Source organism: Fusarium falciforme, chromosome 4 (assembly GCF_026873545.1).
Source record: "Fusarium falciforme chromosome 4, complete sequence".
NCBI lineage: Eukaryota > Fungi > Ascomycota > Sordariomycetes > Hypocreales > Nectriaceae > Fusarium > Fusarium falciforme.
Genome location: NC_070547.1, coordinates 2,791,654 through 2,817,205, shown reverse-complemented (window position 1 = coordinate 2,817,205; position 25,552 = coordinate 2,791,654). Strand labels below are relative to the sequence as shown.

The following is a 25,552-nucleotide window of genomic DNA, read 5'->3' as shown; positions in this document are numbered from 1 at the left end:
CCTGCAGGTGGCTGGGAGTCCATCACGGCCCTGGGACAGCTGATTGGTGGTGTTTAGTGAAGACGTGAAGCGCTTGCAGGAATGCAGCCTATCAAGCCGGCAGATGGGCTGCCAGGGGGTTTAAGAGCGGCTCTCAGGCCCGGCCAATGACACCTCAAGGACGCCATCTCTCCACGATCCACGCTCTCAACTCCAACATGCTCTAGCCGCCGGGGGGGCAATCCCATCGCCCAGTGACATGGCTCGGGCCATGGGTCAAGGGCCGTGGGCGACGGGCGAGATGGATCGCTCCGGGTCATGCAGCGACGGGGCCCGGGGGCAATGCTAACCAACGTGGGTGCTGTTTGCTGGAAGAGCTGTCCAGCTGGCGGCGCAGAAGTCTGTCTGTAGTATGCGAGTACGCAAGACCCTGCTGCCCGAACCCTCTCACATAACACGGCAGCTCTCCCTATTCCCTCTTGTGAATCCCTCATCCTCCTCCTCTCGGTGGCCGTGTTCTGTGCGATAGAAGCTTCTTGGACTGGTTCCAGCATCTGTATCACAGACGTCAGCTGTTCTCGAGGCAACACGAACCATCAATCCTTGACAATCTATCTGTGTCTCAAAGCACCGACCAGGTTATCGACGCCTCAGCTTCACATCCTCCCAGCTGCGTGGGCGTCTATTTCCAAGACGAATCACTCGCCGGCGGCTCGCCTCTGCCTATCAGAGGTCTGCTTCTCTATCCGCCCAACCATTCCGGTAAGACCATTTCCAAGATCCATCTCCAGCACGCCCCTCCCTCATGTATTGTCCCATCGTTGGCGTCTTGGTGCCGTCGAATGAGCGTGCCTGATCCCTCTATTGCTGCCGACCTCAAAACTGGTCGCTTCCCACCCGAGTCCGCCTCGCCGGACCTCTCTCTTCTTCGATAGCTGGTCTCCCTGTTTTTGCTGCAATTATCGTCTGTCTGTTCCTTTCAGGGTGTAGTGGCTTGGACTGCGTCGAAGCTCTTATACCCACTCAACAACATCTTCAACCATCACTTACACGTTTGCGCCTCTTGTCCTTGACTTTACTGCCCTACACAACAATGGCTGGACCAGGTCCGTCACTTTCACCAAACCCTTCATATGGCGTCGAAGAGGGTCCTTTACTTACACGTAGCCATGTAGATGAGAAAAGGCGGCCTGCCGCACTAAACCTCACTCCTGCTCGACCCAGTACCTCCGAGTCGTCCTCCTCAGACGGTTCTCTCAAGCCTCGAACTCCCCGCTTCGCCGAGGCCACCTCGGTTCACTCGCCAGTCGACTCTCGATCGCCTTTCGCCGACCCCGAGAAGTCTCACGCTCCCCAGCCTCAGCCCGCCGACGTCGGTTTTGGTTACATCGGCCACAACAGCAACCGAGAATCCATCCCCGTCCCAATGACTCCCAAGACGCCCCTCAAGAGCGCCATGAAGGTGCCCGGAACACCAGCCGGTCTCCGAAACCCTCTCAGCCCAACCTTTCGTGAAGCCGACATCCTCGAGAAGCAGGAACTGGCAACCGAAAAGGAGCAGGCTCGCGATGTGGTATGTCTCTTATACTGGAGAGTCTAGGGAAGCACTCACTTACATGCCAACAGAAAATCAAGGCCCGTGTCCGTATGGCCAAGTTTGCCCTTCGCGGTGTCAACTTCAGCTGCTCTCTCATCATTCTCTGCATGCTCTCGGCAACCTTCTCCATCTTCAACGCTACCAAGGCCCTGCCTGACCAGAGCCGGATGCCGTCCTGGGCCAAGAACACCAATGCCTGGCCTCAGAAGCTCGTCCTTGCCATGGCCTGTGTCTCCCTCGCTGCTTGTCTCATCGTTTTCGCTTCCTACTGCCGAGGTGGTCACAGACGGGCCGAGAAGGTTGGAACCTATTACACCATGTTCGCTATCGGTTGGGTAAGTTTTCACTTGATCAGTCAAGTTGAGTAGCACAAGCTAACATCACATAGTTCATCCTGGCTTTGATCCTCTGGGTTGTCACGGCCATCCTGTTCCAGAACGCAAAGAACAACTCCAACAACAAGGACATGTGGGGTTGGTCCTGCGTGCAAAACACTCGTTCTGAAGTCTTTGGCGACAAGGTTGACTATGCACTCATCTGTCGTCTCCAGAACTGGGCCATGATCTGCATCATCATCGAGGTGGTGATCGAGGTCCTCTGCATTCTCCTCTACAGCATCGTCTTCTACCGTTACTACACCAAGCGACGTCTGTTCAAGTCCATGGACATGCGAGACCGCGCCCGATCCGACCTCTACCTCGCCCAACTCCGCAGCCAGTCGGCTCCCAACACTCCCGGCTTCGCCCCCAAGTCTCCTGCCCTCAGCGCCTACGCCATGTCTCCTCGCCACCCTCCCGCCGCCTACCAGAGCTTTCCCACCGTCCACGAGGTCCACGAGAACCCCTTCACGCCCGGCACGCAGTTTGCTGAGCCCAAGTCTCAGTTCGCTCCCCAAGAGACAGGCTTCAAGCTCCAGGCTCCTCCCACCAAGGCTCCATCTGCTACTCCCAAGATGAACCAGGGCGGCTTCACTCCCGCTCCCATGCCTGCACCTGCACCTCCGGCCATTCCCACTGTGCACGTCTCGGAGCACGGCCCTGCAGCTACGAATGAGCCCACCTACGAGGCTGTCCCCATCCCCGGTGCCTACGGTGGACAAGTCTATGGTGACCAGGCTCTCAGGAGCCCACCCCCCACGCAAACCACCTTTGGTCATGCGCAGTAGACAAACATAGAAAAGGGGGGTGTTCTTTGCTTGACCTCTTGCTACCTGTTAAGCAAGGATTGGTCTCTTCTGTCCGGCAACGGCTTGTTCATATATTTCATGCGGCGATACCACACATGGCGTTCTGGCAGGGCTGGGTCAAGTTACTTTTTGACTCTGATGCATTTCTTTAAATTTTTCCTATGTTATTTTCTAATTCACCAGAGAGGGAGATGAAGAATGAGGGTTCCGTACATAGCAGAGGCAGACAGACTGTGGGTGTTTTCTGGTGACACCTGTACGATTGGGATTCGGGTTGCTGCAAAAGACCGACGAACGGGACGGGCAACGAATATGTGAGACGAGATGACAGACAGGACAACGAGTTACATACGGTACTTTCGTTTTGTATGACAGGAGCCCTTTGGGGCGAAACAGGATAGGTTCAATCAGGATTGAGCTACATGCATTGTCATAATTTCGTGAGAGTGTGAACAAAGTTGAGGGTATTCTTTTCAGTGATAGACACTTTCATTCTCAGTGAGAGGCTGCCAGGCTCAAGTGACATTGGGTTTAAGCAGAGTCAAGCTGTGTTTAACAGAAGACTCCGTACTACCCAACACGTTTATGAGGACCCATCAGGTGATATTAAATGGATCCAATACGTGAACCAAGCAAGCAAGCAGATGGCAGCACGTGGTAGGTGATTGGGTATATACGACTATCACTCGGGCACGCACAATGAACAAGTCACATTCATATTTGTAGACCAAAAGTTAAAGAAAAGAGAAAGCATTCATCATGATAATGACACCTAAATACAGAGACAAAAAGCAGGGTCAACAACCATTGCATTACTTTTGGTAGCCCCGCCGCGCCTCCAGGTATTAAGGCGCAATGGACCCTCGAGCCTTTTTGTCATGCAGCCAGTTCAGTCTCCCCGTAGGTCACCCCCGGACCGACGGCAACCAAGTGCCGCCCCGGGCGGTACTCTAGAAACGAGATCTAATCAACAACTGCCGCAAAGATTTCTCCGTATGAAACCCTCCCAAAGAAGTCAGGCTGCCCTGCGTCGTCTGGTCGTGAGTGAAGCAGGCTAGGCAGCCTGAAAAAAAAAACGGATATGGAAGACTGTGCTTTTTTGGATTTTTTTTTCGTTGTCCCGTCTTAGATGAGGTCGGCAACGTTCATGGGCATCTCCTCGATCTGGGTGCTGTAGAACTGCTCAATCTCACGCATCATGCGGACATCCTCGGCGGTGACAAAGTTGATGGCAACACCCTTTCGGCCGAAACGACCACCACGACCAATTCGGTGGATGTAGTTCTCACGGTTGGCGGGGAGATCGTAGTTGATGACCAGGGAAACCTGCTGGACGTCGATACCACGGGCCAGAAGGTCGGTGGCGATCAGGACACGGGAGGAGCCGGATCGGAACTCCTTCATGATCAGATCACGCTGACCCTGGTCCATGTCACCGTGCATGGCAGAAACGGTGAAGTCACGGGCAGTGAGCTTGTCGGTGAGCCAGTCGACCTTTCTGCGGGTGTTGCAGAAGATGACAGCCTGGGTGATGGTGACAGTCTCGTACAGATCCGAGAGGGTGTCGAGCTTCCACTCCTCCTTCTCGACGGCAATGTAGAACTGCTTGATACCCTCCAGGGTAAGCTCGTCCTTCTTGACCAGGATACGGACGGGGTCGCGCATGAACTTGGTGGTGACCTCAAGGACGTCCTGGGGCATGGTGGCGGACAGGAGGACAACCTGGGTGGACTGGGGGAGGAGCTGGAAGATGTCGTAGATCTGCTCGGTGAAACCGCGCTGAAGAATAAGGTTAGCGCGTGGGATTGGGTGGGGGGAAGCAGAGTTTTCTTACAGAAAGCATCTCATCGGCCTCGTCGAGGACGAACATCTTCATGGAGTCGGTCTTGAGGAACCGACGCTGGATCATGTCGTGGACACGGCCGGGGGTACCGACAACGACCTGAGGACCATCCTGGAGGGCCTTCATGTCCTCACGGACGCTGGTGCCACCAATGCAGGCGTGGCACTCAATGTTCATGAAGTCGCCAATAGCGACCACGACCTTCTGAATCTGCTGGGCCAGCTCGCGAGTGGGGGCAAGGATCAGGGCCTGGCAAGCCTTGACGTTGGTGTCGATCTTCTGGAGAACGGAAATGGAGAAAGTGGCAGTCTTTCCAGTACCGGACTGGGCCTGAGCGATGACATCGTGGCCCTTGATGACGGGCATGATCGCACGCTGCTGGATAGCAGAGGGACGCTCGAAACCATAGGCGTAGACTGCGGGGGAGTGTGAGCGGCGTGCGGGAATAAGGCGAGTGGGATGTGGATGAAGCACTTACCACCTCGGAGGAGCTCAGACTTGAGGTTCATGTCATCGAAAGAGTCGACGGTCTCATCGTAGTTGGACTCGATCTGTCCTGTGAGGCGAGTAATGTTAGCATGGCTGTCGTCGCTGCAGGTTGGATTGATGGATGGATGGAATGAAGAATGCGAGGGTATGCGATGGCCCGACGGCACCAATGATCTGGCGCACAATGCGATGTTGGGCTGCGGCCCACCAAAGCGGCCAGCGCAGACAGAGCACCACCACGCGATATTGGGTCGAGCGGGCAAGCGGCAGAACAGCCTCGGGAGAGGGCTCAGATGAAGGCAGGAGGAAGCAAAAACTCACCCTCGGGGACATCCTCGAGTCCCTTATCGGTAGCCATGTTTGCGGTTGAGGCGCGTGGATTCTAGATCAAGCACAGCTCGATCTAGAGGTGATGAAAATCGCGGGGTGACGGAGGAGGGGAAAAGAGGGCAGAACTTCTTCTGGAGAAGACTGCGCCTGAAGTGAATAGAAAGTTGGTATCGACTAGATTCAAGGCTCTCGCAAAGATGACGAGAACCGACGAGAATCTAGGAAGTGTAGTAAATCGTGGTTGTTTTTCCTTTGATGGAGTATGAAGGGAAGGAGAAGAGAAAAAAAAAGTCGATGAGGGGCGGTCGTGGAGGTGGTCCTTTTTTCCTCTGCTTCCCACCCGCTTACCTCAAGAACGGACAGCCAATCATTGGAGGGGCAGCGATTATAAGTGGGTCATCCGATTAGGGTACATTGGGTGCCTGCTGAGCGCTGGGTCGGAGTCAGTTTTTTTTTTTTTTTCTCTTGGGGAGTTTTTTTTTTTTTTTTTTTTTTTCCTTTGCAATGGAAGGCCGCGCTGCATCCCACTTTGCCCCGCCCTCGAGGGAAAGGGAAAAAAAAAAAAACACAAGCCCCTCCACCCACGGATCACCTCCCGCCACCTACGATGACCCCCCGTTTGATGGTGGTGACTGGATTGTTTGGTCATTGTCGCTCTCATTGTCATACCATTCCTTCAAGTGAGCCTCAGTTTTGGAACTGGGGGGGCAATGTGACAGCCCTGCAAACTCGCCTAAGACCACACTTCCAGTAACTGGAGGGGAACCCATGCTTCAACTGTGAATCATCCATCAAGAGGATTGCAACCCAGGGCCTGCACACGTACTGGACTGTCACAGCGCAAGCAACCAGTCACTTCTGTCTCTTCTCTCGCTTCCGCCTGTGGCTGTTCCTCGGGCCTGCCTGTCAATCCTCAGCCGATTTTTCCTCCTCCCTCTCCTTCGTCCTACGCACTAAAATCTGCTGCATCTGGTACATCGCTGCGCTTTGTTGTAAATCGTATCATACCTACTTACCTCCGGTTCATCGCTCCGCTTGCCAGCCTTGTTAGACCCCCTGTATTCTCGGCTGCTCGTTTTTTCTAATCTTGTTTCTTCATTTCACCCTTTGAACCTTGCGAGCTGTTTCTCGAGGCCGGCAATTTTGGTGCATTGCCAACACCAAATTCACCACCCATCATGCCCTCGGCCGTTGCTCAGAATGGCCACAGCGCCCTCTGTGACAGGACCAATGACTCTTCCGAGTCACAATCTCACTCTGACTCAATTCCTCTGCATCCTCTAGGACTTAAGCCCCTGGGTAACCAGTATCTCTTCACGGGTCGCAATGCTCGACGCTCGGTCGGTGCGTGGGGCTTCCTCCCAGACGAGGTTATCATGCTGGTCTTGGAGCATTTTGACGCCTCAGCCCTCCTGAAGCTTGGCCACACGTGCAAGTTTTTCTACGCCTTTTGCCACTCAGACGAGTTATGGAAGCCTCTTTTCCTGCAGTGAGTACTTTTGACTCTGGCTTTCTGACTCATGACAAGGATGCTCCCGTGTCATGGTTTTCGTCTTAGGCCTGAGGTATCTATCTGTGAGCAACGGCTAAGCCGGACATAGGTCGCCCCCCAAAGACAGCAAGGACATTCGATGGCAAGGATCATGGAGGTCAACAGTTCTCGGATTCCCAGGTGGCCAGGAGATCAAGATCGACTGCAGCAACGTCTTCTCAGATGTCCTACATCGACCATTTGCTTGCAGTCATGTAGCTCTCTCTCAGTTCTCCTCCAACATTCCCAAGGCAAACCAAATCCGTCGGTTCGACAACTTGACGTACGAGCAGTATGCCGATAAATGGACTGAGCAGCCGTTCATCCTTACGAAATGCATTCAGGAGTGGCCAGTGTGTTCGGAGTGGAGTATCGATTCGCTGCTCGAAAAGTATGCCCAGGTCGAGTTCCGCGCCGAGGCCGTCGACTGGCCATTCGCAACCTACTGCAACTACATGAAGAACAACAAAGACGAGAGCCCTCTGTACTTGTTTGATCGCAAGTTTGCGGAAAAGATGGGCATCACGGTGGGCCGTGATAAGCCAGACGCCGCATACTGGAGACCAGACTGTTTCGGTCCTGACCTGTTCGAGGTTCTCGGTGATGAACGGCCTGCTCATCGTTGGCTGATCATTGGACCTGAGAGAAGCGGTTCGACCTTTCACAAGGACCCCAACGCGACGAGTGCCTGGAACGCTGTGATCCAGGGAGCCAAGTACTGGATCATGTTCCCTCCCACGACCCAGGTTCCCGGAGTCTACGTTTCCCAGGACAGCAGCGAGGTGACGAGCCCCCTCAGCATCGCTGAGTGGCTTCTCACCTTCCACGAAGAGGCACGGCAGCTCCCCGAGTGCATCGAGGGCATCTGCGGAACAGGCGAGATCCTGCATGTGCCAAGTGGATGGTGGCACCTGGTGGTCAACCTCGAGAACGGCATTGCCCTGACCCAAAACTTTGTGCCTCAGTCGCCGAGCTTGAACCTGGTGTCAGAAGTTATCTCGTTCCTGAGGGACAAGGCCGACCAAGTCAGTGGTTTCGATGACAACGTTAGAGATCCCTTTGGACTCTTCACAGAGCGGATGAAGACCAGCTACCCAGAGGTCTTGGACAGGGCGCTAGACTTGGCCGATAGAAAGAGCGGGAAGAAGCGCAAATGGGATGCCGCAGTTGGTGGAACCGAAGATGAGCAGCAAGGGGGCGGAGGCGGCTTCAGCTTTGGTTTTGGAGGAGATGACGATGACGAGATACCCTGAAACGACACCTTTACGTGAGACGGCAGTTGTATGTGGGTTATTGATAGATGACCCGAGTGAGTGCAACACGAGATTAGATCGACATAGACGAGTAAATATGCACAGCATGAGATTAGATAAGACAAGGCATTACCAAACGCTGCACTTAGTCACTGTGACTGTTGCGAGATGTTGAAAGCATCTCAGGGATGATGAGGCTGTAGAAACCCACTATCAGTCGAGGTCAAACGGGGCTATGACATGATTGATCGGATAGACACACCGAGTTGTTTCGAGGCGAAACTTGAAAAAGAGGGGAAACTGGCGGTTTAAATTTGGGTTGAAAGAAGGGCAACTCAACTGCTGCCCGTCCAAAGAAGCATCAACTGTGTATCTCTGTGGAAACAAGAGACCTCAATCACCAACTCCTTTGGCAAGTGCGGATTTGGAAGATTAACACCTCCAGCTACCTAGTCGAGCATGTCTACACCAATTGGATGTTGGTGGAGAGGGGGTCGTCTTCATCCAATAGGAGCCAACAGAGGGAGCTCGTTCAAGCTGAAGCAGCTGATTGCCTCAACGCCCAGCGATTAGGAATCACCCACGGCAGAGCTCGTGAGGGAGACACAGCGCACAGTACAGGCCATGCTGTCCACTCGGTATTGGTTCTATGATGAGCGGCCGAATTGAAACTCGCATTGCTTGCTCTCCCCTTCGCTTGCTCTTCTGGCCAGGGACAAGAGCCAGGGGCACCAGGGAGAGAGGGCTCTAAATAGACCGTTTCCGATGGCCCGTGTGCTGAGTTGGTTTGAATAGGCTCCCCCCGCTGGAGTTGGACCCTTGGTGTTCCGTAATTAGGAGGCTTGAGTTTGCTTAGCCGTCTCCTGGATGAAGCTGGTCGTGATTAACTGCGAGCTGCGTGCGGTTTTCAGGCTCGTACCTGGGTCAATGACGACTCTTTTTTCAGCTTGTGGTCTGGGACAGTTCCCGCCTTGCTTAAACAAGACCTGAATCAAGACATCCATCGCATTGGATCGGGGGGCGGGCGATATGACATGGGCTACCGTCGCGGGTTGCTCATTTAGACTAGTACGCGGTACCACCAAGCTCTGGAGACACGTGCGCCTCGACAATGGATGGATGTCCCTGATTCCGCCTCGCGAGGAAGGCATTAGGAAGACTTGTCTGTGAGCAATCAAATCTGTCATCGTGGCCATGGAATAGAAATAGAAATAGAAGGACCGCCGCCACCGAGCGAGCTCAGGACCTACAGTCTCGAAACGCCAACTGAAGCAGACCCAGCCCCTTGTTCCATCCGCTTCGTGCCTCCAGCTCCAACCGGCGAGACAAGTCCAGTGGGATCCTCCCGCTACTAGCGCCCCTGCCCATCCTCTGTAATTGATTCGTGCCCCCTACAGCTCAGTGCCTTCAGTAAGTACGGACAGGTAAAAGGGTAGGTGCAGTGCAGCTGGGGCCGCCTCCCCCCACCCCCCCCGGGCGACCATTTACCATCTGGGCGTCGTCCATCTAAACTCATCTCCTCCTCCTTTTCCCGTTGTTATAACTTCTTGTTGCGCGTGCGCTTCTTTTGCTTTCACTTCGTTGTGTCTCATCTGCGATTCTCCTTCTTTTCATTCTCGTTTCTTTCTTGTCTCTTATTTTTAATCTGTAAGTACCCTCCCGCCCCGGCAGAGTCCTCCATCGGACCTCCTTTGTCCCATCTCCCTCCACTATCTGTCCCTTCTGCTTCTCCGCGTTGCCGCGTCCCCCGGGGCGGCCACGCATCATCTGTCCAGCTAGGCTGACCATAGACCGTGACAGCCTCTCTCCCTTTCTTTATTCTTGCTTGCTCCAACGCGAAACCATCCCGCCTGAAAACCATATTCGACCGCTTCCAGCTGCCGCCTTAGCTCCAAATCACTGCTCGTCCCGTTGCGCCATCTCGCGAGACCCGTTCCGACTAGAGCTATAGCTGCAACCCCCTCTCCCCCGTATTACACTTCGCTTGGCCTACGCTCAGGGGAAACGCGCCGCAACCATGGTCTCGGACGAGCACTACGAGATGTGCCTGCCCATCCTGCAGGATGTGACACTGGAGGATGAGGACAAGACAGACAGGCTTGAGGAGCTCTTCCGCAAGGAGACGTCTCTTACTGGCGTCTCGCTCGACAACGCCATATTAGACGCCCTATGGCGCTATCGCGACGGAGGAGGGACCTCCACGTCGCCGCCTCCAATAAGGCAGACCATCTTGCGACGTCCTTCTCCGGCCTCCTGGCGCGGTTCGCCCACTCCTCTTTCTGGATCCCCAAGACTCGCCGTGAGCCCGCTTGCTCCTCCGGGCTTCGTCCCCTCCACCTTTGGCAGGGCCAAGTCTTCGACAGCCTCGCCCTTCTCATCACCGCGCGCCTCGCCTCGCCTGGCCCTCGCGACTCCTGTGATCCCCCATAGCCCCAACCTAAACGCATACGAGTTTGCCAGTGATCCAACCCCCGCAACTGAGATTCTGGGAGACTATCAGGCCGAAAACGTTGAGTGGCTTGTCAACGATGACGCAGTCAGCGTGACTTCGTCTGTCGGCGGATCAAGCGTCGTCTCCAGCGGGCTCAACGCTGCCGCACCTGAATTCTCGTCCATGTCGGCGCAATCAGCCGACATGTCTCCGTATGACATGTTGCGCTCCATTCTCGGACAGGCCAAGACGGACGACGAGATTGAGGCTGCTCTAGCACTCCACGGCTATGACCTCAGCGCCACCATCGTCTCCTTCATGGAGAGCCAGGCTCAAGAGAACGCCCAGTCTGGCGGAGTCCCATTGGAGGAACCCAAGAACGTATTGATCGGAAAGTCGGTCGAAGGCCGCCCAACTACTCCTCTTGGCCAACAAAAGTCTGGGGTCATCTGCAAGTTCTACATGTCGACAGGTCAATGTCTCCGTGCAGATTGTCGCTTCAGCCATGACCTCAGCAACCATCTCTGCAAGTAAGTCTTTGTGCCGTGAACCATGTGTTGTCAGTTCTAACGCCCATTGCAGATATTGGGTCATGGGTAATTGCCTGGCGGGAGAGACTTGTATCTTCTCGCATGATCCTGCAAAGCTGATGAACAAGCTTGCGCTCGATGGAGCCAACACCCCGCCGTCGAAGCAAGGGAACTTGCAGCTACAGGATCTCAACTCGTTCCCATCGCTCCGCCCCGGAACTCCTGATCACCTGAGTGGATTCGCTGGAGGTAACAACTTCCCCGCTGTTGGCATTACGCCTCCGCCTGGATTGAAGCATCTGCATGGCACTTCCAGCCCTAGGGCGCGGTCTCGTCCTGGCAGTCGGCATCAGACTAGAGAGTCGGATGCCTCTGCACCCGCCCTTGACGACAATGACGCTTTCCCCTCACTGGGGTCTGCTTCTATCAAGCAAGGCAAAAAGCACCACGGGAAGCGTGGCGGCCATGGCCACGGGCACAAGGAGAACATGACACTGAGCTCGCTGGCTGATATTGTCAAAATGTCGCCCTCCCCCAGTCCGGGATCCCCCCGACCTGAATCTAAGAGAGGAATGGGACGGAACGGTAACGCCGCGTCAACGCGAAACGGAGAGAATAGTGCCGCAGCCCAGGCAATCCCCAACCCCAAGCACATCCCCTGGCTAGAGACAGGCGAACGGGCCAATAAGGCGTATCTGAAGGCTCGCCAGGAAGCTATCAAGCACGGCGGCCTTCGCAACAAGTTCCTGCAAAGGTTTGTAATTCGATGTTCTGAATCATGTTGAAGACATATGGGCTAACTTGACGCGACAGTGCCGCACAAGCTTGGAACCGCAATGACGCCAGAGCTGCCAAGGCACTGAGCCTTCGTGGACAGAGCGAGAACGATCTCATGCGAAAGGCGCATCGTGAGGCTGCTCGGGAGCTGTATGAAGAGCGCAACAAGGGCAACACGAGCGGACTGGAGCTCTATGTGGATCTTCACGGTCTGCATCCCGAGGAGGCGGTTGAGTACCTGGAGAAGGTTCTCATGGAGAACGGCAGGGAATCCCGGCCCATCTACGCCATCACTGGATCTGGACACCACAGCAAGAATGGCAAGGACAAGGTGGGCAGGGCTATCCGCAACTTTCTCAACGAGTGGAGATACGCGTACCGGGAGTTCTCGGTGCCTGGAGACCGCAACAACATGGGAGGTATCCTGGGCATCGACGCTCGCAGCTGGGACAAGTCGCTTTCCAAGGAGGGCGACGGCTCAGATGACAAGGAAGAGGTGGATATCCTGAGCCAGGGCGTCGAGATTGGCGACGGCAAGGTCAGGCTTCTGGTGCGCGACCCGCCCAAGGGGCCAAGCGGACGTCGATGACGACGCGAGGCAGGATAGAAAGAAAGAAGTAAAGCAGTAAAATAAGACGATGTTCTACAATACCTATTATACTATGCTCTGTGATGGATGTGATGTGTTTTAAGCTGAATACCTACACCTACCTAGTCTGGACAAGTCGTGGAGAGTGGGGCCGAAATGCTGACACTAGCAACGTCATCTAAAACGAACAACAGCTTCAGCTTCAACCACGTCCTGCGATGCGCATACATCACTTTGGCTTCATCGAGTGCTGTACATCTGTCAATCATCGTTGCTAGCACTATCGATCAACTCTTCTACTCACCTACGATTCTATTTCCCCCTCAAAACCTTCAATCGCGCCACCCAATACTCCTCCCTTGAACATCCCATTTCCGCGCGTTCCGGATCTCATCTCCCATACTACCGTCAAAGACATGGCTGCATAGCCCCCGTGCGCGCAAACACTCAAGCTCTACATACTAAAACCCAACTTCTCCTCTTTGTAGGAGAAAGAGAAGAAAAGAAAGAATGCCCGCCGACTATCATTCCACCGCCCAGGCCCTGGCCCTCTCGCCGGACCGCAGCACACCCTCGCCCTCGCCGAACCGCCCTCCCTGGGCTACCTCCGATTCAACCTCGCACACTCGTCGCCTCTCGAACCCGCTCATGCGCCGTCGGAGGAGCAGCGTCGCCGGAGCCAGCCCGGGCTTTGCGCGACGCATCTGGGCGTCGGTGAACCTCCTCGGCGAGCAGACCCTCAAGATCTACCTCCGCATGTCGCCCCTGCAGCGGCTCCTCGCCGCTCTCGGCGCCGTCGTAATCGCTGTCCTAGGCGTCTTGGCCATCATCTTTTCGCACGCCTTTTTCAAATGGCTCGATCCTGTCGCCGAGAAGTGGCGTGCTCTCCCTGGTGGTTGGATACTCGCCTTTCTGCTCGTCTTTGTCACGTCGTTCCCGCCTGTCATGGGCTACTCGACTGCGAGCACCATCGCAGGCTACGTCTACGGGTTCCCTTGGGGGTGGCCTATCGTGGCCTCTGGCTGTACCCTCGGCGCTCTGTGCGCCTTCCTCGCCAGCAGAACCATCCTCAGCGGCTACGTCGACCGCATGGTCGGCCGGGACCATCGCTTCATCGCCCTGGGCCAGGTACTGCGCCAGGAGGGCATCTGGTACCTCACGGCCATTCGCTTCTGCCCATTGCCATTTAGCTTGAGCAATGGCTTCCTAGCCACCATCCCCAGCATCACCCCGCTGAGCTTTACCCTCTCGACTGCATTGTCAAGGTATGTTGCTACTCTACACACAAAGAACGTCTTACTAATCTCTGTAGCCCCAAGCTGCTCGTCCACGTCTTCATCGGCAGCCGTATCGCCCTCCTCGCCGAAAAGGGCGACACGATGACGGCCGGCGACAAGGCCATCAACTACCTGAGCATGTTGATTGGCGCCGCCGTAGGTCTCATCGTCGGTCTCGTCATCTACCGTCGCACCATGGCCCGGGCCGCCCAGCTCGCCCGCGAGGAGGGCCTGGACCCAGCTGCCCTGGCCACCACCGAGGAGGGTGAAGCTGGGTACCTGGATTCGGACAATTCTCCTCTGATGGACCCCGAGGACGCGGCTGTGCTCATGTCTGACGATGACATTTCGCTGTGGGAGAGGGATGGCTTGGAGAATGGGTACCATGATGACGACGACGATGAGGAGTCGAGTAAGAGAAGGGATTAGGCCTGAAGATGGCATATCTACTTGGGAGACAGGACAATGAATGGACTGGCCAGATAGAGGGGCAGTAATGATGGGGATTATTCAAGGGAAGACGGGCGTCAATATTCATGGGTTAGATGGCGTTCTGGACGGATGTTTGTTATGTTACACCAAGGAGCCATGCATGCATGACTGGATGAGCACTCGAACAAATAAACTTGATAGAAGCGGACGAAATACGAGCAGAGAAAATCAATCAGGGGCCTTATGCACACATGTTGCGGCAAATCAATTTGGATATCATTTCGTCAAGGTGTAATAATGTGCTGCTCTCTTCAAGCTGCAGACAACCGCAAATATCAACGCTCCCATCCCTTGAGCAAGACTCGAATTTCTCAAAAATGTTTCCCAAAACGCCATCGCTTATGCATTCTTGCCAAAAACGCAAAATCGCAAACAGAAAAACAGAGGTATTAACAGGGAGGTGGTTTTACTGACTCCCCCGATATTGGTTCATGAATTGTATAGCCTGGTCCATTGGATATCCAATAAACACAGGCCCCGTAAAAATCATCTGAGGCAAATTGCTCGTCCCCTTGGTCATGTCGGGGTTGATAAAGGCAGGTTGCGGTGGTGTTGTGGGTTCTGGAGGAGGCGCCGTCTCCTTGACCGGCGAAAAAGATCGTGATGGTTCGGCATCTTCCAGTGTAACGGAGACTGGTGGGTCATGCTTGATGGATGGGGGCATTCCACCTAGCGCGGCAAATTTTGTGTGGTCAAATGGGCATTTCCCAGGCGTATTCTTTGTCGGTGTTCGAGCGCTCCTTACACTGGGAATAGGGCTCGGCATGCGGACGGGTGCCGGCGGCGGAGAGAGCGGGTGGTTGTCATCTTGTGTAGAGGGATCGTAGGGCGGAACTGATATTCCCCATGGCCGGCTCGGAGACTCTCCTACACGCACTTCCCTGAACGGTCGGTCGAAGTGGCCCTGTCGGTCGCCGTCCTCCTGGATCGGTTCTCGAGCATCATTTGGATCCGAGTTCACGCTGACGGCTTGAGCCCAATTCTCGACTCTTTCATTTGAAGGTTGTGCCACATCACTCGGTCTCGTCGGGTCATCCTCCGCCTCGGGTAGCATGGGTTGATGAAGTTGGCCCAGTCCCTCAATCATGCTCACGATGTCGCCATATTTAGAGTCTATTTTCTTGATCTGATCTTCGTCACGCTGATATCGGCGGAGGCAAATTTCATGGCTGCGAGGGAGTTCATGCTTGTGCGTCTCAACATAGTGGGCAATCTCGGCTGGCGAGTGTTTGTCCATGTAGCGGATGGGGCATTTGCCCGTCGACGAGCCATTGGTACGGGCTTGTTGAGACGTGGACTCTGCGTACATGGCTGCGCAGATGGGGTCCATAGAATGGTGCGGCGTGGTGTCTTGCACGCCCTCATCTTGGTCCCCAGAGCCGCTCGCCGTGGCAGGCTTGGAAAACGGGCATTGGAGATGGCCCTTCTTTCCCTGGACCGTGAAGTCTTGTTCTAACGCCGTCGACATCGAGGTAGCGACGTCCGAGGTCTGAGACGAGGCCTCTCTGCTAGAGCCCGTGGTCTTGCTCGCGTCGCCCAGCGAGGCAATCTGGTTGGCAACTCGACGTCCGTCGCGGATGACGAGGGCAATCTGATGTTGAGAGCCGGGGTTGTATGACCGTGGTAGCGGTACAGGCAACGAATTATCAAGTGGATTATACGGAGGGATCTGGAGCTTAGCCAGGGTATCGGCTATCTCTGGCGCCGCCGGGGCATATTTGTCTGCCAGGTACTGGAACTTTTTGCCGTCTCGAGTCAGCAACGAGGACATTGAAAGATGAGATGAAGTGCGATGTAGAAAAGAAGGAGGGTATGTCAGGTCAGAGTTGGTAAAAGGTGTCAATCTCGGCAGCTGGGAGCTGCTCTTGATCTAGAGCTAATGATATCTCATCATGCTGACTGGGGGGTACCGACAGCTCCGGTATCGCCGAGCGATCTCCAGAAGCTGGTCGGGCTGGGCAGGGAAGGACGACAGGGAAAAGCCGGATTGCGTGCGCATAAGGCGGCTTGGGTAGGCATGCGCATGATGGGCAGAGGAGGATTTGCTTTGAAATCAACCGAGGCGGCTATCCCAGCGCGTGCGTGCGTGTGTGTGTGTATGCGTTGTAGAGCTCCCCCCGGAGAGTGGAGGAGCCGCTAAAAAGTCGGACTCACCTGTTCATGGGCGAAGCGCAGCTTGTGCTCCAGGACAGTCTTGCGATCCGTCAATGTCTGAACCTCATCGGCGAGGGCGTTGAAAGCATCTGCCAGCGTGTGCGCGAGGTGAAGATACTCCATGCCCTTTGGCCGCAATGGATGAGGAGGAGAAGAAGGAAAAAGAGAAGTATTAAAAAGAAGAAGAGAAAAAAAAGCCAAGTTTTTGAAGGGGAGGAAAAGGGAAAGAGATTTGCCAGGCTTGAAAAAAGGCACCGAAGAAGCAGGCGAGCAAGTGCCAGGGCGGAGTGGGGAAGGTTGGCGTTGATTGGCTTGGTTGTTGCTGTGGGGACCTAAAATGGAAAGGAAGGTAGCACTGGACGGCGACCTCTTGCCAATTCTTTGATGCCCGGGGTGAGGAAGGAAGGATGGAGGGGGGGGGGGGCTGGTTTAAAAGGGGAATTTTTTTAGCTCCGAATCGACTCGGATCACAAGTCAGATCTCCCGTCGTTGAATCGGCAGAGAGAAAAGAAAGATGCGGCTTAAAAGCAGATGCGACCCTGTTTCCCGGTCGTGTTCATGCATTGTTCATGTGACTGACACCTGACAGGAAGGAGAAATGTCTGAGACTGCGTACATACACCTACGTATGTACCGGCGCAGAAAACACGCGATTATCGGATCCATCTCCGTGTCTCGGAGCCATCCTGGGCCGAATCTCCAATGCTGGTCGGATTGTGGAGGTGCAAGTGGGCGCCTAATACCCCGAGCCGAGGGACGCTCAGTCAGTCACTTGTCAGGAAACGTGACCTTCTCGAGTAAAGGGACGGATGAGCAGGCGTCAGTACAGTATGATAGCTTGTCATGATTGCTATGCCTGCCTTTGCTTTCATCTCATGTCATATTTCCGAATAGGCATTGACGCTTCGACCTGGAGGCTGTCATCTGAACCCTTGTAGTGGTGGTCATTGTGACCTTGCTACCCTGTACATGCCCACCATCTGGCAGCAACTCGACTCTTTTCAGATCTAACCAGGTTGTAGATAGCGAATAACATGTTCCTATCGTATCGTCAAATACTCTTTCGCCCGTTGGCTACCCAGAACTGGCTACCTCTCGATAGTCAGCCTGCAAGTGATGCTGCAGGTTGCTCCCCAGAGTGGGCACAAACAGCGCTGATACAGCAGCAACAGCGACATACCACCTGCAGATTGTAGATAAACACTGCGCACTGCCAGCACACCACATTGGCAGTCAATTGGCAGTAACTGGCCCAGAGTTGTACAAAAGAGGCCTTGATCAGGGCCCAGTTGCAGAGGTCTCACCGTGTCCGACCTCCTGCACCCACTACAGCAGCTTCAGATAGCGAGCTTCAACCGCCAAACCCCACCATCAACCATCTCGGCGTCACCCAGCTAACAACACCCGTCTCAAATACACCGCCCATCATGCCTGGCCCCGACGTCCTCACCATCCCCCCGGCCAAGCTCATCAGCAGCACCTCACATGTCCTCCCCGGCCAGCTGAGCGTCACCGAGTTGTTCTTCCAGGTGCCCCTCGACTACACAGATCTTGAGGGACCCTCCATCACGCTCTTTGCCCGCCGCGTTCGCAAGCACGAGGCTCCCATCTTCCCACCCGAGGATGACGAGGACGACACCACTGCTGGTGATGCACCAAAGCCTTACATGGTCTACCTCGAGGGGGGACCTGGCTTTGGCAACCGGGAGCCTCAGGACCATCCTCTCACCCGCCCCGCCCTCGCAAAGGGGTATCAGGTCCTCTTGCTCGACCACCGTGGCGTCGGGTTGAGCACTCCGGTGAGTGCCGAGATGCTCAACCTCGTGCCAGGCGGTCTTGAGGGTCGGGCGCGGTATCTCAGCCTCATGCGTCAGGACAACACGGTCCGCGACTGTGAGGCCGTCCGCAAGTGCCTGACCGCCTCATGGTCGGCGCCGAAGCAGCCCTGGTCCATATTTGGACAGTCGTACGGAGGCTTCGTCGCACTGTCTTACCTCTCCATGCATCCGGAGGGCCTTAGGGAGGTCTTCCTGACTGGTGGCCTTGCTCCTGTCGGCAAGAGCCCTGATCAGGTCTACGAGGCGACGTTCCGACGAGTGGTGGAGCGTAATGAGCAGTATTATGCTAAATTCCCCGAGGACGTCGAAGCCGTTCGTCAGATCGCCAAATACATCGAGAGTAAAGATGGAGGCGTTCCTCTACCCTCTGGTGGCTCACTCACTGTTCCTCGCCTCTTGACAATGGGTCTTGCCTTTGGCGGCCATGGGGGTTTTGATAACGTCCATTCGGCTATTTTGCACCTCAAGTCCTCTCTTGATCAGTTCGGATTCTTTACAAGGGCATCCCTGGTGCCACTAGAGGGCTGGAATCCCTTCGACACCAACATCATCTACGCCATCATCCACGAGGCCATCTATTGCGACGGTCCCGGCTCGGCTTCTCGCTGGTCGGCTCACCGTGTCGGCAAGACCCTTGAATCGTTCCCCTGGCTTGACCCAGACTTCTCTTCTGCCTTGACAACCGGCCCGCTGTACTTTTCGGGCGAGATGATCTTCCCATTCTTATTTGAGACATATCCGGAGCTGCAAGCCCTGCGCGAGGAGGCTGAGCTGTTGGCGAACCGGGACGACTGGCCTGCGCTATACGACCAGGAGAAACTCCGCCAGAACAAGGTCCCCGTCTATGCCGCATCCTATGTCGAGGATATGTACGTCGACTACGATTTCGCTCGAGACACGGCCAAGCTGGTCAAGGCCAAGACGTTCGAGACAAACGTCATGTACCACTCTGCCCTGAGGGCCAAGGCGGAGGAGGTCCTGCAACAACTGTTTAGCCTGAGGGACGACGTCCTCGATTAGAGATGGGATATGCTGCCGCTGAAATAGAAAGGGAGGGGAGCCATCACAATATGCATCCATGTAGCGACCTGATAGATACAAAATCCCACGGGTCTGGACAAAACAGCGGTGCTGCTGACTGCCAGGCACAGTCTTTCCCCCTCTCGATGCCTGAACTGAATACCACCCATGTCGTAAAGATGTCAAGTCCTTCTCTTAAATCCTGCTGCTATTTGCCCTCCATCCTGTCATGCTAATAGTAGGGTATCGTCCTCTCCAGATGCTGCCTTTCATTCTCATATGCTGTATTCCCCATTTCCCCTGCGTGTTCCATCGAGGGAAAGACCGCCACCCCTGAGATGGCATCGTGCCTCATGACTGTTTCCCTCAGTATCGCAGCAGCTAGCTCTGGGTTGCTAACCAGAAACTCGCTTGTTTCCTCTGGCGCTCGTTTCCACAGCAGGGGTTGGAGGAAACCCACTCGTGCCAGCACCATCTTGAGCAAGGGGTCGATCTCGGGTACGCCGTTGTATAGCTTTTTTGTCAATTGCAGAACCTCCGTCTGTGCGGCATCTGCCCCTGCCGTCTCTAGCATATCGACACATGAGCGCATCACGGCCTTGCGAAAGTCGTCCATGAGGAAGCGGTTGGCGCATATGTAGACGTCAAGGTTGAGCTCGTAAGCCAGAAGCCATGTCCGCAAGTCCTCGCCCTGGATACGCACGGGATGGTCTTGCAAAGGCGGCGGGCCGGCCTGGACTGGTCGGTAGGGCACTGGCGGCGGATGCCGCCCAGGAGCCTGGACTCTATGCCCTCCATTTTCACCAGGGAACCGACGAGCACCACAGTGCCAGCACATGGCGAAATCCCGTCTGGCGAGGCATCGAGGACAACCGCACCCAGGTCGATGAACACCGGGTTGTTTCTCCTGGCTCCGGTCCGCAGCGGCTTGTCTCAGTTGCACACGCCGTCGGCGACGATATCTCCATCCCGGCCCTGGACTACCTGAACTACGTTCTGAGCCAGATGAATTGTCAGACGAACCTGAGTCTGAGGCCTCTGCTGGTTCTGGGGCTACTTCGACGCCTTTTCCCTTGTCGATCTTTGGTTCTGAGATAGAGTCAGCCTATCCACATCAGACAATGAACAGCGAACCTGTCTTACTCACCTAGGGCACTCGCTGCTGGCCGGATAGGTTCGAAGCGACCCTCGTATAGGAAAGCGACTAGGAAGTGAAATATCGCGGGGTCCTCTTCGGGCAGGTCAATGACTTGCTCCTTAGCTTCCCTGAATTCGCCGCAAAGAGCCTTCCGAAACCACTCAGCCCGGGTGAGGATATCTTTGTGAATCTGAGGATTTATTAGCTCGCCTCCTCTGTCACATCTGCTGCTGGGTCATGGACACACGTAGAAGGTCTGGATATTATTCAAGGGCCCGACCCGAACTGGTACAGGCGGGGACGAATACCGCCCATCCACGGAGCTGATCCAGAGATCCTCGGAGGCACTGAGGAGCTTCTTCTCATTATCTTCTTGGTAGTCTCTCTCGAGCACGACGACGTTGGGCGGGCCCGAAGGCGCACTCATGGCTTCGGCCAGGGTATGGACCGTCACGGTTGTGCCACCGGCTTCAGTGGCTCGGGCCATCCTGGCGATTCGATTCCACGACGATGAATCGAATCAAGTGGAGGTATATCCAGTCCAGTCTAGATCCAGGTGAGCGCGTGAGGGACCGCGAGCGCGGAAAGAAGGCTTTACAAGTAAGAACCGGCCGGAACGCTGGCCGAACAGAAATAGTACAGTAGCAGTATCTGCCTGTAGGTAGGCAGGCCTTCACTGCTCACACACGCACCAAGGCGCACCAGCACAACCACACACACGCGCCGTGAGCACACCAACCAACGACATGTCAAACATGTGGGTGCTTGGCGACTTGCCAATGGCGAGGCGCAGCCCCCAACCTCTATCTGCCGTTTTGCGCAGAACAAGTATGGCGCCGACGCCTACAACCTTGTGCACCCGTACAAGGCGACCAGACAATTTATGCGCATACCGCATTGGTAGATCCGCAAAGGCAATATGCAGCCAGCCCGGGCGTGGCCGCCTGGCTACTGACCGCATCGTGTGCCCGTCCTGACACTCGCCAAGGATCCATGTACTGGACAGCAATCATCTTGGATACCGTGGGTATTGTACTGTAGGTGGCCACGCCTGGGTCCCGAGGGACTTGCAATGCCGAAGATCGCGTCTCCGTCTCCGTCTCGCGTACAACGGTTCCCTTTCCGTGTCGGATGTTCCATCCATGCTCGGTGACGTGAGCCTTCACGCACATCTGAGGCCCGCGCCTCATTCCGCCGCCCGAGCTGCCAGCCCGGCCCATCCACTGTGCTGCATGCCATCACACGCTGCATCCAAACGACCCATTTGCCTGAGGCCTGGCTTCCTTCGCTGTGACTCTACCCGCGACCGGCGCAATCAACAAGTCCCACAATTGGTTGCCTGGGCTTTGGTAAAGTTTATTCATCTCATCATCGAGTGTATCTTGATTCGTTCATGCGAACAAGGGAAGAATCGACATGCTGCGGGAAGGCAATAGGATCGCCATCATGCCTACCTCTAGTCCAAGAGACACCGACCCACCGAGAGGAGCCTACTCTTCCTCCAGTTCAGCCTGCATCTGGAGCCCTTCAAAGTGCAACAGTCAGTATTACTGCAGAGCCAAGCAGGCAGAATGGCCACTTACTCCAGATCTTGTTGGCGGCATCTGATATCACCTTTGCCTTGACCATCAGTTTTTCTTCGTACTTGTCGTTGTCTTTCCCCTTTAGTCGAATCTTGTTTGGCTGGGCCTGCCAGGTTCAAAGTCAAGGTTAGAAGTCTGAGCATTGAATCATCGGCCCAAGCTGGATTTGATTTCCTCACCTGCATTAACACGGGGAGCAATTCCGCTGGATCTGCGTTGGCGATCGTAGCGACAGTTCGAAATCCATTCTCCCAAAATACACGACTGTGCCTCGTTAACGTCAGCTTCTTCCCAAGGGGGAAGCCCACTTACGCTGTACGACTCTTGATAAAGGGGATCTTGGCCAGTGCCAACAGGTCAGCTCTTGCGCCAGCAATAAGTCTGTCTGAGAAGTGGTCCAGAGCTGCAGCCATGACACTGGGCTTGGTCAGTTGTGCAGCCTGATTCAGTTTGCGAGACACCTACCCCCATCCCATTTGCTCGCAAAACTTGATCATCCCCGCAGCGAAGCCTTGACACGTCTGCGAAAGGTTCTGGACAGTCCCGCGAGGCACGTCGTATTTGCGTGCCACCAGGTGTATCGGTACCTCATTGCAGAGGTCTCGCAGCTGGAGAGCAAGGTAGAAACGGCGATGGACACGAGCTAATTGTTTCTCCTCTGGAGTAACTTCTCGGAGGGTAGCACCTTGAGCCCTTGTCGCTATAGTTAGTATGTGAAGCTGTATGGGATCCATGTAATTCGACTCACAATCTAAGGATCGTGGTGGGCTTGATCCCCAAGAGTCGCAGTACCCGCAAACCACTTTCGTCGAGACCCTCCATCTCATTTCGAAATACCTGCCAATTTACCGTGATGCCGAATTCCTGAACTGGCGTAAATGTGTAGAGCACATGCATCTCCCCATCCATGACAAACGCCTGAAGCGCTCGGCTGAGCTCCTTGTGGACGAAGATGCCGTCATCGGGGTCAATTGCTGATGCCACAATGGCTTTGCCAAGTTGCGTTGCAGTAAGCATCGAAAAAGAATCACGCTCCACGAAACCCATTCGCTCTATCTCTTCCAAGCTTGAGGTGATGCACTCGTTGACAAATTTGCCTGAATGAGTATGGCTCAGCAGTGATTTAGAGAAATAGTCATGGATGGATTCATGGCTCGTTGCTAGGCGGATGGAGACGACCTCTAACAGCGCGCTGCCTTCTGTCAGTGAATGGGCGCACGGATATCCGAGCACAGTACTTACCGCTGGATGCGACGGTTTTCAGTGTTGAGGCAGCTCGTGACTGGGGGCAGCTCGGCATTCATGAGCTCTACAACCTGCTCAAGGTCGTTTTCTCGACAACACAAATATGTCTCCCCGATAGGCGCCTTGCCTTGCCTTCCAGCGCGCCCTCGCATCTGTCTGAGCATGGACGGCCCAACAAACTCGCGCCCCATCCGGCAGTTGTGAAGAATTACTCTTCTTGCAGGCCTGGAACCGTTAGTGAATCATTGAAGCCAGTGAGGGGAACTAACAGATTGATCCCAGCCGCAAGGCTACAAGTGGCGACACAGACGAGAAGAACCCCATCATCATATCCCGCTGCAATGAGATCCCTCTCTTCAGTTGTTAGACCGGCCTGTTTTGTCAGAAACGCTTTGACTCCCTTTGTTGTTTGGGGTTCTCACATCTGATCATGTTAGCAAACAAGGCTTATGAGCGAAAACAGATCTATGACATACGATGAAACGCGACTCCATATAGCACCGTCTCCTCCAGCACTGGGTCAACGCCGGTATTTAAACCTCGAAGCTCGCCCAACAGATCCATTCTCCTATCGACAACTTCGGGGCGGAGCTCATTTGGAGGAGGCATCGCACGACTGATCCATCGAGCATCCGACTCGCACATGTCACGGCTGCCAGCAAACACGAGGGCACCAAAGCCAGAAGTTGCAGTCTCACAAGCGAGCGTGACGACTGCATTGAGAACCGGATCACGAAGTTCCTTGTGCGTCGATGGCTCAATCCGCCTGATAGGTTTAGTGAGCGACTGTGTTTGGGTGGGCCGATTATTTAGCTGTGCCGCGGTCCTTATGAGGCTGCTGGTAGAACCCGCGGGATAGACATTTCCGTCATATACAAGATGCTCTTCTATAGGAACAGGCCGGTAGCGAGTTTCATAGCAATGACCGTCCAACCACTGAGCCATCAAGTCCATATTCTGCCGGGAAGTGTTAACGAACCTACCTTGGTCGGAGATGTAGTTACGTACCGGAAGTGTGGCGCTCATGCCGATGATTTGGATAGGCTGCTCAAGACTCAGCAGCTTGGTAGCCACGAGCTCTAGAAGATATCCTCTGTGCTCATCGTCAACCATGTGCAACTCGTCAAGCACAACTGCTCGAAGCTTGGTGATGGAGCAATCATCAATTGCGGTGTTTACAAGCGCATTCGCCTGGTTCATTGTTAACCATTTCCAAGCACCGGGAAGCGCAGGCCTGGGGGTGACCGACCTTTTCCAGGGTACAGACGCCAATGTCAAAATCTGCCCATGTTGCTCGGACTTTTCCACCCCCAAAGAAACCAACGACACGGACCGTACCTTCGTCTGCTCGTCGACGCCAGATGCGCTTATCGTCGTCGATGACTGTTTCGGTCGCAAGGCGCAATCCCTGCACCACGCTTCGAAGCCATCGAACTTTCTCTTGAACAAGAGCCACATAGGGCAGAACAAGAAGTGCCTTTGTGCCCTTTTCTTCCAATATCCTCTTGAGCATAAGTACTGTCACCAATTAGTTTCCGCCCCTCATTTCCAGCATTCAACTCACCATCAGCAACCAACGACTTGCCACCACCGGTGGGGGCGCAATAGACGAGATTTTTCTCTCCTGTCAAGAGGCCAGGTCCCTTGAGGCAAGATTTTTGCCATGGGTATATTTGCTTGATGCCAAGAGAAGCAAAGTTGTCCACCAAATGCCGTGGTAGGCCATATGTCGGGTGGTTCAGAGCCAACTCGGGGTCGTGAGAGGCTGTAGGAGTCGCAGCTATCGATCTCCGTTGAGAATACTCAGAGGGTCCGACTCGCTCGTCGAGGTTCACAATGCGACTAGGAGAGATTCTGGGAGGAGCACTGGGTAGACTGATGGCGCGCTGGAATTGGACAGTGGTCCGAGATGTGGATAGTCGAGGCTTGTGATCATCTCCGGTGTTGGATAGACTCCTCTTGTGTCCGACAACTGATGTGGTAGCGAATGTTGTCTTTCGATCATGGGCAGCTTCAACACTAGTTGTGTGCATCAACCCTCGTATACTTTTCATCGTGAGCAACAAGACAAGCCAAGGACAATGAAAGCAAACGAAAGCAAGAAATCAAGAAAAAGGAATGGAAAACGGCCACAAGCATCTCCAGCTACTCCGACATCAAAGAAAGATCCTCCTTGAAAAAGGCGACGTGACACGCGCGTCCAGACGTGTCAGGAAAGACAGGCAGAAACGCGATGTCACGTGGGCGAGAGGTGGTCAAGGGAGGACAGG

General features: G+C 54.8%; 9 protein-coding genes across 9 annotated transcripts; 5 read left to right on the top strand and 4 right to left on the bottom strand.

The window, feature by feature from the left end:
- Positions 1-1,072: 1,072 nt before the first annotated feature.
- NCS54_00560300 (Hypothetical protein) lies at positions 1,073-2,741 on the top strand (the record flags this gene model as incomplete). Its single annotated transcript, XM_053151100.1, has 4 exons — positions 1,073-1,085; positions 1,155-1,552; positions 1,606-1,911; positions 1,965-2,741. The coding sequence occupies 4 exons, from the start codon at positions 1,073-1,075 to the stop codon at positions 2,739-2,741; spliced, it is 1,494 nt and encodes a 497-aa protein (XP_053007075.1).
- A 1,146-nt stretch (positions 2,742-3,887) lies between these two features.
- NCS54_00560200 (ATP-dependent RNA helicase eIF4A) lies at positions 3,888-5,452 on the bottom strand (the record flags this gene model as incomplete). The annotated part of the gene is made up of 4 exons (XM_053151099.1): positions 3,888-4,541; positions 4,597-5,021; positions 5,084-5,161; positions 5,416-5,452. The coding sequence occupies 4 exons, from the start codon at positions 5,450-5,452 to the stop codon at positions 3,888-3,890; spliced, it is 1,194 nt and encodes a 397-aa protein (XP_053007074.1).
- A 1,150-nt stretch (positions 5,453-6,602) lies between these two features.
- On the top strand, positions 6,603-8,208 carry NCS54_00560100 (TRNA wybutosine-synthesizing protein 4; the record flags this gene model as incomplete). The annotated part of the gene is made up of 2 exons (XM_053151098.1): positions 6,603-6,913; positions 7,026-8,208. The coding sequence occupies 2 exons, from the start codon at positions 6,603-6,605 to the stop codon at positions 8,206-8,208; spliced, it is 1,494 nt and encodes a 497-aa protein (XP_053007073.1).
- A 2,017-nt stretch (positions 8,209-10,225) lies between these two features.
- Positions 10,226-12,535, top strand: NCS54_00560000 (Hypothetical protein; the record flags this gene model as incomplete). The annotated part of the gene is made up of 3 exons (XM_053151097.1): positions 10,226-11,169; positions 11,222-11,923; positions 11,983-12,535. The coding sequence occupies 3 exons, from the start codon at positions 10,226-10,228 to the stop codon at positions 12,533-12,535; spliced, it is 2,199 nt and encodes a 732-aa protein (XP_053007072.1).
- A 510-nt stretch (positions 12,536-13,045) lies between these two features.
- NCS54_00559900 (Golgi apparatus membrane protein TVP38) lies at positions 13,046-14,241 on the top strand (the record flags this gene model as incomplete). Its single annotated transcript, XM_053151096.1, has 2 exons — positions 13,046-13,800; positions 13,848-14,241. The coding sequence occupies 2 exons, from the start codon at positions 13,046-13,048 to the stop codon at positions 14,239-14,241; spliced, it is 1,149 nt and encodes a 382-aa protein (XP_053007071.1).
- Positions 14,242-14,710: 469 nt separating this feature from the next.
- NCS54_00559800 (Hypothetical protein) lies at positions 14,711-16,623 on the bottom strand (the record flags this gene model as incomplete). Its single annotated transcript, XM_053151095.1, has 2 exons — positions 16,459-16,623; positions 14,711-16,042 (listed from the first exon to the last, which is right to left on the bottom strand). Exons 1-2 carry the CDS (start codon positions 16,579-16,581, stop codon positions 14,711-14,713), a joined length of 1,455 nt encoding a protein of 484 aa, XP_053007070.1. The 5' UTR covers positions 16,582-16,623.
- A 1,247-nt stretch (positions 16,624-17,870) lies between these two features.
- On the top strand, positions 17,871-19,316 carry NCS54_00559700 (AB hydrolase-1 domain-containing protein; the record flags this gene model as incomplete). The annotated part of the gene is made up of 1 exon (XM_053151094.1): positions 17,871-19,316. The coding sequence occupies exon 1, from the start codon at positions 17,886-17,888 to the stop codon at positions 19,314-19,316; it is 1,431 nt and encodes a 476-aa protein (XP_053007069.1). The 5' UTR covers positions 17,871-17,885.
- Positions 19,317-19,548: 232 nt separating this feature from the next.
- On the bottom strand, positions 19,549-20,941 carry NCS54_00559600 (BTB domain-containing protein; the record flags this gene model as incomplete). Its single annotated transcript, XM_053151093.1, has 3 exons — positions 19,549-20,405; positions 20,464-20,644; positions 20,702-20,941. 3 exons carry the CDS (start codon positions 20,939-20,941, stop codon positions 19,549-19,551), a joined length of 1,278 nt encoding a protein of 425 aa, XP_053007068.1.
- Positions 20,942-21,944: 1,003 nt separating this feature from the next.
- On the bottom strand, positions 21,945-25,336 carry NCS54_00559500 (Hypothetical protein; the record flags this gene model as incomplete). Its single annotated transcript, XM_053151092.1, has 12 exons — positions 21,945-21,979; positions 22,038-22,143; positions 22,217-22,301; positions 22,350-22,454; positions 22,503-22,730; positions 22,786-23,229; positions 23,280-23,507; positions 23,552-23,699; positions 23,759-24,239; positions 24,291-24,473; positions 24,532-24,800; positions 24,847-25,336. The coding sequence occupies 12 exons, from the start codon at positions 25,334-25,336 to the stop codon at positions 21,945-21,947; spliced, it is 2,802 nt and encodes a 933-aa protein (XP_053007067.1).
- Positions 25,337-25,552: the final 216 nt, after the last annotated feature.